General features: G+C 51.6%; 1 protein-coding gene across 4 annotated transcripts; it reads left to right on the forward strand.

Annotated features, from left to right (window-relative positions):
• The first annotated feature begins 1043 nt into the window (after positions 1-1043).
• UPK1A (uroplakin 1A) lies at positions 1044-10588 on the forward strand. Of its 4 annotated transcripts, none has more exons than XM_047836947.1 (8): positions 1080-1144; positions 1408-1495; positions 2996-3196; positions 6860-6934; positions 7074-7181; positions 8412-8591; positions 9860-9943; positions 10026-10588. In XM_047836947.1, exons 2-8 carry the CDS (start codon positions 1415-1417, stop codon positions 10068-10070), a joined length of 774 nt encoding a protein of 257 aa, XP_047692903.1. In that variant the 5' UTR covers positions 1080-1144; positions 1408-1414; the 3' UTR covers positions 10071-10588. The 4 variants fall into 4 exon arrangements, with proteins under 4 accessions (XP_047692906.1, XP_047692905.1, XP_047692903.1 ...); XM_047836948.1 differs by having other exon boundaries at positions 1083-1144; positions 1411-1495; XM_047836950.1 differs by lacking the exon at positions 1408-1495 and having other exon boundaries at positions 1044-1144.
• The last annotated feature ends 1826 nt before the right edge of the window (positions 10589-12414 follow it).

Raw genomic sequence — 12414 nt, forward strand, 5'->3', positions numbered from 1 at the left:
TGAAGTTTAAGTCCCATTTGTTTGCCGGTTTCACATCCACTTGAGGGAGCTACAGCTCAGAGAAAAAACATGGTAAATGCCTTGGTTCTTGAGAAGTTCTGGGGAGTGACTGGGTGCCCCAAGCCATTTTCATCTAAAGAACCAACCTCTTGCCACTAGGGGGCGCCATCGGAGGAAAAGTGGGCCTCTTGGGAGCATTGCTGGCGCAGCCTGGCCTTTTGCAGTACACGCGCCCAGAGGGCACCCTTTGCAGACATCCCTGCCCTCAGTTCCCACTGCTATAAGTATAAGAATGATACCCATTCTGCAGATGGGCAAACGCACGCACCAAGTTGCGCAGCCCAGAGGAGCAGAGCTGGGATTTCAGCGTAGGTCTCTTTTGATTCTGTAGCCTGAAGACATTTCCACTTATGGCTCCTCGCTGTGACCCTGCTTTGTCCGTGGGGGGTGGGGGAGGGGTTGCTTTTCTCCCACCAAGCCCATTCAGTGTGCCCTCCCTCTTTTTCTGGCACACTCTCTTCCCCCTCTTGCGCACTCATCTGGAACTCCCCTCACACACCTGTCTCGAGCCGTCCTCTTCCCTTAGCCTGCAGCCCCTATAATCAGCCTTCTGAGCTGCCCTCTCACCTGCTCCCTCATCTCCTCCCCACCTCCTTGCCTTGGTCCAGCTCTGTCCTAGCCTGCTGGGTCCCTGTCTGGGCCTCCCCCCTGGGCTCCCAGCCTCGGAGAGGTGGAGCCACCAGCACAGGAGGCAGTTCTGGAATTCAGGATTCACACGTGGATCCAACTTGGATCTCCCCCCTGCTCCCAAGAAGGCCCATGTCCTAAGGAGAGACATCAGGTGGCCCGGCCCCCTCCCCCACCAAGACAGCCTGGGAACCAGAGGCCATGGGCACATCACGCTGCTCGTGTAGCCAGACATTAGCACAATCTTGAATTTCAGGTCTATAAATCACCTGGGTTGGGGGGTGGGGTGCTCATAAATCTGTTTTCCCATGCTGGTCGGCTTGCTTGACCTCTTGTCCCCTCCTCCTCCAGACTCCCTTCCTCCTTCCTGGGAGACTGGCCCAAGGAGGGGCCTGGGCATATATATATAGGCAGCCACTGTGGGAGGGGCTGACCACAGAGGCTTCGGAAAGAGAAGGTGAGGAGGGGGCTCTGGAGGGTCTGGATGAGCAAGGGAAAGTAGGAAGCTATGAGGTGCAGGGAGGCCAGCACTGAGCTCTGGCCAATGAGCCTCGGTTTCCTTGTCTGTAAAGTGGCCCGCCATCAGGGTTGTGGGGAGATTCATTCAGCACCAGTCTGGGCCCAGCAGAGAGCCAGGAGCACCCCGGCAGCTGGGGTGTGGAGTGAGGCTGGTGGGGCTTCCCTCCCCTCCTGGCCTCATTCCCACTCATGTGTCCCCAGCAGGACTATGGCTTCTGCAGCAGCAGAGGCGGAGAAGGGGTCTCCAGTTGTGGTGGGACTGCTGGTGGTGGGCAACATCATTATTCTGGTGAGACCTCCCCCAGTGCTGGGAGCCCAGTGGGCGGGCAGGGAGGAGGAGATACCTGGGGGTGGGGGCTCAGGGCCCAGGACTCCGGGGTTGGTGATGGCTGCAGGCTGTCAAACCAGAGCAGCCTGGATTCCAATCCCCGCTCTGCAGCTCTGCGGCTCCCCAGCTTTGCAAACTCCAGCAAGCCACTCTCCTTCTCCGTGCTGCTTCCTCATCGATAGATTATGTCCCCATTGTGGGGACTGTTGTGTGGGTTCATCCATACTGACCCTCAGCTCCGAAAAAGTGCTTGACAAATGTTGTCCTTGTTAACATGACTATAGACATAAAGTGCCTGCTTGGGGCACAGGAGGCCCATCGTAATGAATACTAACCATAGCAATGTCTTATTAATTACTATTTAATTTTTTAAACTGTGATGCCTGTACATGGCTCTGGAGCCAGACAGCCTGGGCTCAAACCCCAGCTCTGCTGCTTTCTACTGTGGGACCTGGGGCCAGCAACGTAATCCTTCTGGGCCTCAGTTTTCTCATCTGTAGATGGAGATAAAATAGGAATGCCGAGAGTTTAAGATGAGTTATCAGATTCGTGCGGAGCGTGGGACGACACATGGTTACTGTTGGTATCGGCCATGACTCTGCAGCTGGTGACGATGATTATCACACAGAAAGCAGTTAGTGGGACCGTGCCTGGCGCGCACACACTAAGTACCCCATGAGTGTCAGTGTGAGTGTCGTCAAAGGTAGCCACTGTTCTAGAAGTCTTCCTCTCTCCTTGCTTCCCATCTCTCATCCCTATCAGTACCTAGATTTTTAGTTTCTCCAACAATTTCTTTAAGCAATAGGAACGTGTATACCTATTTTCTTCCCTTTTTGTCCAAGATACAGCTCATTCCACATCCTGTTCTGTGCCTCCCAGTTTCTCCTGCTGACCTAGTCTGTAGGCCCTTCCGCATGAGTCCTCAGCCTCCTCGCCCTTTGTCATGACTGCAGAGCACCCCCTCGTGTGGCACGCCGGTTCCTTTTACATGGTGACACAGGGAATGACTGTGTGGGTTTATGATTTTCCTGCACGAGCAGGATTGATTACTGCAGGCGGAATTGTGGATCAAAGGGTTGATGCGTTTGTAGTTGTTCCGGCCCCGGCCAGATTCCTCAGCTCGGGAATAACAACACTATTGAGAGAGGGCATGTGATCAAGCATCTCCTCTGTTCCGGTCGTGCGCTCTGGGCTGTGTCTGTGGCATCTCCTCGTATCCTTGAAGCAACGGGCGGGCGGCTGGGATGTGGGCGGGGGGCAGGGATCTGGCCGGGCAGCCCTTCCCTTCTGGCCTCTGCCCAGCCCCATCCCCGCTCACGGAAGGCGAGGTCCTTGCCCTTCTTCTTACAGCCCGCTTTACCGAGGCCGGTGGGGGCTCGGAAGGGGAACTTGTTCACAGAGAGTCCCGCGGCCCCGGCTGCCACGCCTGAGCCAGCCTTTCTAACCTGTTGCCCTGTCCAGCTGTCAGGCCTGGCCCTGTTTGCCGAGACCGTATGGGTGACCGCTGACCAGTACCACGTGTACCCACTGATGGGCGTCTCAGGCAAGGATGACGTCTTCGCTGGCGCCTGGATCGCCATCTTCTGCGGCTTCTCCTTCTTCGTGGTGGCCAGCTTTGGAGTGGGCGCGGCACTCTGCCGCCGCCGGTCCATGATCCTCACGGTGAGGCCCCGGGGGCAGGGCATGGGGACGGGTGGGCACGGAGATCATCCGCACGGAACCATAGTAACAACCACCGCCGCGGCCACGAGCGTGTGTTCAGCATGGTGCCACACTTGGGCCTGTCGTCCTATTTAACCTTCCCCTCACCCAGTAACAGGCTCAGCTGTTATCCTCAATTTCCAAAGAAAATTGGGGCACAGAGAGGGAGGCAAGGGAGCTCTGCCCAGGAGGATGATTCTTGAGTGGCAGGGCTGAGATTCGAACCTCAGCTAGTTGGTCCCCAGAGTCTGTGCTCGTGAACAACAACAGTAATGACAGCACAGCTACCAGTCAAGGAGCGCTCGCTATATTCTAAATGTTTTACATAGATTGGCTCATTTATTCCTCACAACCTACCATGAGATACCATCCTCCTCGTGAACCCGTTTGACAGAGTAGAAACTGAGGCTCGGAGAAGTGAAGTCACTTATCCAGGGTTGCACGGCGAGTGGGTGACAGAGCCGGGATTTGAACCCGAGTAGTTCAGCTCGAGCCTGTGCTCTGAATTTCTGCCGGGAATGACCACCACCACAAGAACCCACACTTCCCAAGCACCCCTCATGTGCCCGGCACTAGGCTGAGCAGTTTAGAAAATGAGCTCCGCCAGAAGCCTCCGAAGTTATGCTTCTCGGCCCCTTTACCAGTTGAGGAAACTGGGGTTCAAAGAGGCCAACAGCCCAGGCGTTCGGGAAGGCAGGGCCTCTAATCCCGGCCCCACTGCTGCAGAGCCAACATGGTGCCTCCTCTACAATCAAGGGCCTTTTCGATTCCCGGGAGCAGCTACTTATTCAATCGACAAACGTTTATTGAGCAAGAACCACGTGCCAAACCCCGCGCTGGGCACTGGGGCTCTGGTGAACCCCTTGTCCCAGGGGAGGATGCTCCAACGGGAGCAGCAGTGCACAGCGAAGAGGGAAGGGAGAGCCGGAGCTGGGGCAGGGGAGGCCTGCAGCCAGAGAAAGCGAAGGCCTTGGGGAGGTGAGGGAGTGAGCCTTGAGTCTACAGGAAGAGCATGCGGAAGAGCATGCGTGGGGGAGGGAACAGCAAGAGCAAAGGCTCTGAAGTCAGAGCCAAGTGGGGGTGGTGGGGAAGGAGAGGAAATGAGGTTGGATGGAGTGGGTACAGTGGGCGGTGGGCAAGGGGCAGGAGGCCGAGAAGGGGAAGGTGGGCCTATCGGGTGAGTCTTGCCAGCCTTGGTAAGGACCTGGGCCTTATTGTAAGATGGAGCCTTGGAAAGGCTTTCCTTCTCTTTTTCTTTCTTTCCTGCACGGAATTCTCTGGCATAACCATTTAACCTAAGCCCTAAAAGCTTGCCCAACGGGTGAAAAAAAAAAAAAAAAAAAGGTGGCTGTCTCCCTTATTAGTTTGTCATTAAGACACAAAATTTTATTTGTATTTATTTATTTTATTTTATTTTTATTTTATTTATTTATTTTATTTTAATTGTATTTATTTTTTTTATTGTTATTTTTTTAACTGGGCATTTTTTCACATGATATTTTATTGCAAATATTGCAAATTGAACATTGGTTACCGACTGGAGAACATTTTTAAACATTTTATTTTGAAAAATTATCCAACTTACAGAATCGTGGCAACAGTAAACTCCCACAAATCTTTCTAAATTCACCAGTCATTAACATGTTGCTTTGTTTCTCAATCTTTCATTATTTATTTTTTATTTTTTAATGTAGTTTATTGTCAAGTTGGCTAACATAGTGCATACAGTGTGCTCTTGGCTTTGGGGGTAGATTCCCGTGATCCATCGCTTACATACAACACCCAGTGCTCATCCCCACAAGTGCCCTCCTCAATGCCCATCACCCATTTTCCCCTCCCCGCCGCGCCCCTGCCCCTTCAACCCTCAGTTTGTTCTCTGTATTTAAGAGTCTCTTATGGTTTGCCTCCCTCTCTGTTTGAAACTATTTTTCCCCTTCCCTTCCCTCGGGTCTTCTGTTAAGTTTCTGAAATTCCACATATGAGTGAAAACATATGATATCTTTCTCTGCCTGACTTATGTCACTTAGCAGAATACCCTCCAGTTCCATCCATGTTGTTGCAAATGGCAGAATTACATTCTTTCTCATTGCCAAGTAGTATCCCATTGTATGTATAAACCACATCTTCTTGATCGATTCGTCAGTTGATGGACATTTAGGCTCTTTCCATGACTTGGCTATTGTTGAAAGCGCTGCTATAAACATCGGGGTACAAGTGCCTGTGCATCAGTACTCCTGTATCCTTTGGGTAAATTCCTAGTAGTGCTACTGCTGGGTCATAGGGTAGGTCTATTTTTAGTTTTTCAAGGAACCTCCACACAGTTTTCCAGAGCGGCGGCACCAGTTTGCGTTCCCACCAGCAGTGCGAGAGGATTCCCGTTTCACCACATCCTCGCCAGCATCTGTTGTTTCCTGAGTCGTTGATTTTAGCCACTCTGATGGATGTGAGGTGATATCTTGGTGTGGTTTTGATTTGTATTTCCCTGATGATGAGTGACGTTGAGCATCTTTCCACGTAAGGCATAGAATTTTATGGGAAATTTATGGGAAATTTCAAACATAGAGCAGAGTGAGTGGCATGAGCCCTGCACCCCCATCACCTGGTTTCAACGACATCGGCCATAGACTTGGCCAGCTTTGTCCCCTCTGCTCCACCCCTGCCTGCCCACATTCTTCTTTCTGGGGTATTTTGAAGTGCATTGCAGACACCAAGTCATTTACCCATAAATATTTGAGTGCACATTTCTCTGTGATGAGGACACTGTTTCGAGCAGCCAGACGGGTTATACCGCAGCGTCTCAGCTCATGGCAGAGGGGTTAGCACGACCACTTTCCACCCCCTGTTGCTCTGAGGCAGAGGGTGTGGGGTGAGGGAAGAGCTTTTTTTTCTTCTTATGCACAACCATCATGCCACTGGTGCACCTACAACCCACCCAAATTCCTTCTTATCTCTCTTCCGATATCTGTTTGAACGCAGACTAGACAAACAGACAACCAAATGTTCCTGGTTGTCTCAAGAAGGTCTTTTTTTTTTTTTTTCTCCTATGGTAGACATTTATTTTACCGCACCCAAGCCAATAGTTAGCTTCAGGAAATACTTTACGTATTTCTGTTGCTTTCATTTGTTCCTAACATTTTATTATAAAAAAAATACAGAAATATATCAAAAACACAGAAAAGGTGAAAGACTTGAACGGGGAACCCCTGTACGTACACCCACCACGTAGATGCTACCGTTCACATTGTCCTACACTTCTTTTTAAAGTTGCATTTCTAGGGGCGCCTTGGTGGCTCAGTCGATTGGGCATCTGACTTCGGCTCAGGTCATGATCTCATGGTTTGTGGGTTCAAGCCCCATGTCGGACTTTGGGCCGACAGCTCAGAGCCTGGAGCCTGCTTAGAATTCTGTGAATTGCTTAGAATTCTCTCTCTGCCCCTGCCCTGCTCATGCTCTGTCTCTCTCTCTCTCTCTCTCTCTCTCTCTCAGAAGTAAATAAAAGCATTAAAATAAAATAAAATAAAGTTGCATTTCTATCCATCAGTCCGTCCCTTGAAGGGGTGTGACTTGATACAGGCTTTGCCCTGACCGGGCTGTCCCCCTGTCTGTCCCTCCCTCTTTCCCCAGTACCTGGTGTTCATGCTCATCGTCTACATCTTTGAATGCGCCTCCTGCATCACATCCTACACTCACCGAGACTATGTGAGCTGGGCAGAGGCCAGGGGAGGGGCATGACTTGGGGGAGGGTGGCAAGGGTCTGGGCCTGGGGGTGGGGTGGATGGAGGTCGACCTCCCGCCCCACCCAGCCCCACTGGATCCTGTTCTTCCTGGACCTCCGCAGATGGTGTCCAACCCATCCCTGATCACCAAGCAGATGCTGACCTTCTACAGTGCAGACACGGACCAGGGCCGGGAACTGACTCGTCTCTGGGACCGCATCATGATTGAGGTGGACATGGGGGGCGGGGGGGTGGAGGCGGGCGAAGGGATGGGGAGGGCTGGAGGACCTGGGACTCTGAGGTAGCTAGGGCTCCCATTATGCCCACTGGTAGATGATACCCACTCCTGCGGTTCTTATGGGGGGTGGGGAGGGCTGGTCATGGCCATTTTCCAGATGAGGAGACAGGCCCCAAAAGGGAATGTCACTTGTCCAATGTCACGTGGTTGGTAAGCTGGGATCAAGATCTGACAGCCTATAACCAGAGTCCCTGCTCTTAATCATGACACATACCTTCTTAATAATGATGGTAATCATAATAACGAAATGTAATGAGTACTAACTTCTTTAGTACTGTTCAAAGCACCTTTAAAGCTTACTTTTTCCTCACAACTACCCCATAAAGGAGATCAGCTTTTTAACAATGAGGGAACCAAGGTAAGAGGTTGCGTGGCTTACACAAGGTCACACAGCTGGTAGGTCGCAGAACCAGAAGGATTGAAACCCAGACCAGCAGTTTCCAGAAGCCACATTCTTTTTTTTTTTTTTTCCTAATGTTTATTTTTGAGAGAGAGACAGAGACAGCATGAGCGAGGGAGGGGCAGAGAGAAAGAGAGAGACACAGAATCCGAAGCAGACTCCAGGCTCTGAGCTGTCGGCACAGAGCCCAACGTGGGGCTCACACTCGTGAACCGCGAGATTATGACCTGAGCCGAAAGTCGCTGTTTCACTGACTGAGCCACCCACGCGCCCCCGAAGCCACATTCTTAATTAAACCCAATGCGATGTGGCACAAGAGAAGAATATTGTGGACCCAAGGGAAATTGAGGTCCCAATTCGGTTCAAGTCATACAGCTAGCCAAGATGGGGACTCGTATTTGAGGGAACCTATGTTTTTATCATTCAGGGCCACAAATTAAACACCCACAGGGGCCAGAAGAAGCCAAAATTCTGCCTTTGGGTGTCATTTACTTCGGGTTTTGTTGACAGCTAATTCAAAAGAATTTTAAAATAAGTAACGAAACGGTGGGTTTGATCCAAATCCTCCACCAGCCTCTTGGTGACGGGACAAATATCTCCTGCTCCCTGTTCACACACACGGACACTTGCCGCACCCCCACCCCCCCAGCCCCTGCGAAGAGGACATGGGGAAGTCAGGCCCAGCTTCCTCACTCTGCAACCTCGGGCGAGTGGCTGTCCTCTCTGAGCCGGAGCCTGCCTGACTCCGGCCTTTCTCTCCAGCAAGAGTGCTGTGGCACATCCGGTCCTATGGACTGGGTGAACTTCACCTCGGCCTTCCGTGCAGCCACCCCGGAGGTGGTGCTCCCCTGGCCCCCATTGTGCTGTCGGCGGACAGGCAACTTCATTCCCCTCAATGAAGAAGGCTGCCGCCTGGGCCACGCAGACTACCTGTTCACCAAGGTGCGCACCCCCCCCCCCTGCCCCCACCGGTCTGCAGGTCTGGCCGCCTCGGTTTCTTCTATCTCTCCCTCCCGTCCTCTCCTCCCCTCTCTGGCTTTTTCTTTCTCCCCCCTCTCTCTGGCTCGCCCAACCGTCTCCCCGTCGGTCCCTGCCTCCCTCTGCTAGTCAGGGGGAGGCCCAGGACCTGGCCTTTCTCAGTTGGGAATAAGAACAACAATACCAGCACAACAGCAACGCCAGCCATCGCTTATCCAGCCTTTGCGTGGTGCCGGGCATTCTTCTAGGTGTTTCAGGTTTTTGTCTGATTTCTCACCGCAGCCCTGGGAGGCAAAGATTAGAATGATCCCATTTTAAGGATGAGGAAACGGAGCTCACTCGCTAGTGAGGGATGGAGCTGGGGCTGGATTTCAGGAGGGCAGGCCCCAACTAGGCGCTTTAACAGTGCAAGGTGAGTGCCGAGGCAGAGATTGAAACCAGAGGAGATTAGCTGGGAGGAGAACCAGTCCCAGTGGTTGCTCTGGCTGCTTTGGGCCCCCGGGGGGGGGGGGGGCCTTCAGCCACGTCTTAGATCAGGTGTCACGGAGAGAGGAGCCTGTGCAAACCATCACCGCTGTCAGAGTCACCCAGCCGTTTCTCAAGCCCGACTCTGTGCGGAGTGCGTGTGTGTGTGTGCGCGCGTGTGCGCGCATGTCGTCCCATGGAATCCCCACAAGTGCTCTCGGAGGCCGGTGCGTCAGGGTTGCCACTTGCACAGACGGGGAAGCTGAGGCTTAGAGGGTCAGAATCATTCCTAGGCTCCAACAGCTAACAGGTGGCAGAGCTGGTCCCCAATTCAGTCCCACCTGACTCCAGGACAGACACCCTGAATCTCGTTCTCTGCTGCTTCCAAGTCGAGGCAGGGGTCTACATGGAAATGACTCGCTTGTGAGACTCGGGCCCCACCTGGCCTCATTCCTAAAGGACGTAGCAAAACTGCACTCATCCTAAAGGCAGATTTCAAACCCTGGGAACTTACGGGCAGCATGGAAAGCCAGCTCTAGACAAGACTGCCCTCAGACTCTCATAGCCACCAACAGGGCAGTACCCACTTGTGCGGGTCGTGGGCTCAACATCGCATCCCTGGTTCCCCAGAACCGCTCTGGGAGGTAGACACTGCCACACCCCCCATTGCACAGGTGAGCAAACCAGGGCTTGAGGAAGGAAATCACCTTCCCAAGGCTCACGGTGACGTTTTCTCAACCCCCACCCCCTGTCTCTCCCCCTCCCAGGGTTGCTTCGAGCACATCAGCCATGCCATCGACAGCTACACATGGGGCATCTCGTGGTTTGGGTTTGCCATCCTGATGTGGACGGTGAGAGGTGGGGAGCCTCTGGGCTAGGCGGGATGTGCGTGTGGGGCTGGAGCGCCCCTCACTCCACTGCCTCCTCCTCCAGCTGCCTGTGATGCTGATGGCCATGTATTTCTACACCACGTTGTGAGGGACAGGAAGGCCACATGCACGCCTCGGCCTCTTCCTCCTCCTGTTCCTGTCTCCTCCGGCCGCGGACTGGATGGCTGCCTCACCTCTCCCCTTCCCACCTCCCTCAAGCTTCCCTCCTTCCTCACCAAAGACCTTTTCCCAGGTTTCTGAGCCCTGCTGGGACTTGGAGGTGCCCCGAAACCCTGGGACATGGGTGTGTGGGCCCTTAGCCCTTGACGTCATTTCACTTTGCTGATTCCTGGCCCATCTTTCAGTGTCAATTTCAAGTCCTGTCCTCCCGGAACCCTTCCGGGATCCCAGCCACCCCATCACCAATGCTTCTCTTATAGCTCCCCAAGCTCCTCCTTCATGGTAGATGTTGGCCCTCATTGCTAAATAGTTTGGGGTTGTTTATTCTCTGGTGGACTAGGGTCGCCAGGAAGGGAGGAACAAGCTCTGTCATCGTCACTGTATTGTCCCCAGCATCACCCAGCAGAGGGCTGAGCGTGGATATTCAATAAATACTGGTTGAATGAATTAATTTGCTTTCTTCTGGGGCAAAGACAAATGAACAATAACTCTTCCAATGGAAGTGGCAGAAACCCAACTGGCACTGACTGAAACATAACATAGAATTTCTCGACTCATGCAACTGAGTCAGTATTGCTGGCTTCAGGCATGTCTGGATCCAGGGGTTCAATCTAAGTTTCAAGGAAACCTGCTTCATTCGCAGACAGACTTTCTCATAGCTAAGCAACACAGCAGCAAGAGAGGCCTCTCTCCCAACAGCTCTACCCAAGGTCAGGGATTCAATCTCACTGTCTTACTTTAGAGTCTAGCCCATCCTTTGGTTGGGGAAGGGAGGGTATCTGGATTAATACTGCTAAGGGTGGTGTTGGGAAGTGGGGGTGGTTTATCAAAGGAAAATTAGAGCTCGGGCTGTTGGGCTGGTATGGGTGACAGATAACCTCCTCCTACGGGCTGTAGCTTCCAGCAAGTTCTCTAATGGGTGGATGACAGCAAAACTCTAGGAATCTCATCCTCGCTCTTTTGTCCTCTCTGAAGCAGGCCATCCTCTGTCCATTTTATAGTAATTAGACCCTGCCAAGAGGGCCTGGCCTCCTTCTCCATCAAATGAAGTTTCCCACACTCCTCATTTACTCCACAGATGGTCTGCAAATGCTGAATTCAGATATCAAACTTTTAAAAATATACTTTTAAAAATCTGCAATGATCTGGGGCGCCTGGGTGTCTCAGTCGGGTGAGCGGCCGACTTCAGCTCAGGTCATGATCTCACAGTTCGTGAGTTGGAGCCCTGTGTCAGGATCTGTGCTGACAGCTCAGAGCCCAAGGTCTGCTTCGGATTCCGTGTCCCTCTCTCTCTTCCCCTCCCCCACTCACGCTCTGTCTGTCTCTCTTTCCCTCTCTCTCTTTCAAAAATAAACATTTTTTTTTTTTTTTTAATTTGTAATGGTCAAAGAGGCTTTTTTGTTAGGGTGAGAAACGGCAAACAACCATCGGCAGGGGGTGGGTTGTACAACTCATGTTACATCCTTAGGCCGGAATCTCTGTGGCTGTTTAAGAAGAATGTAGAGGGAGGCGCCTGGGTGGCCCAGTCTGTTAAGCACCCGACTTCGGCTCAGGCCACGATCTCACGGTTTGTGAGTTTGAGCCCCACCTGAGTCAGGATCTGTGCTGACAGCTCAGAGCCTGGAGCCTGCTTCGGATTCTGTGTCTCCTTCGCTCTCTGCCCCTCCCCCGCTCGTGCTCTGTCTCTCTCAAAAATAAAAACATTAAAAAAAGGAGAACTACATGAGCCAATATAGAAAAATGTCATCATGACATAAATAATTGGCAAGTATACATAAGGATGTTCATTAGAGTGACCTAAATGAGCCTCTGTCGGGGACTGGTTAAGTTAGCTATGCTATGTCTATACTCTAGAATACCACACGGTAGTAAAAAATAATGTTTTAACGTGGAAAAATCTCCAAGAAATGCAGAGTAGAAAAACTTGCACATACAGTACTTTTATTCCTGTGGATAACATATTCAGGGCTGGGTCTTTTTAAAGAAATGGGTCGATGTTTTCAGAATGATGTTTAAAAGAATTTATAACCCTTCTACTTAAAGATTATAAAAATTTAGAAATGGAAGCGTCCCATATTTCACGCCCCAGGAAATCATCACCCCTCCCCCAAATTATCCCCCTGGATAATTGCTATTGACACATGATGAATGTCTTTTTTAGCTTTTCAACAGTTTATATAGACACATCTATAGATATTTATATAAGTGCACACACATTTAATGGAATCATGCTATAAAATATTGCTTTGTAACTTGCTTTCTTCACTTAACTA

The sequence above is a fragment of the Prionailurus viverrinus genome, chromosome E2, assembly GCF_022837055.1.
Source record: "Prionailurus viverrinus isolate Anna chromosome E2, UM_Priviv_1.0, whole genome shotgun sequence".
Classification (NCBI taxonomy): Eukaryota; Metazoa; Chordata; class Mammalia; order Carnivora; family Felidae; genus Prionailurus; species Prionailurus viverrinus.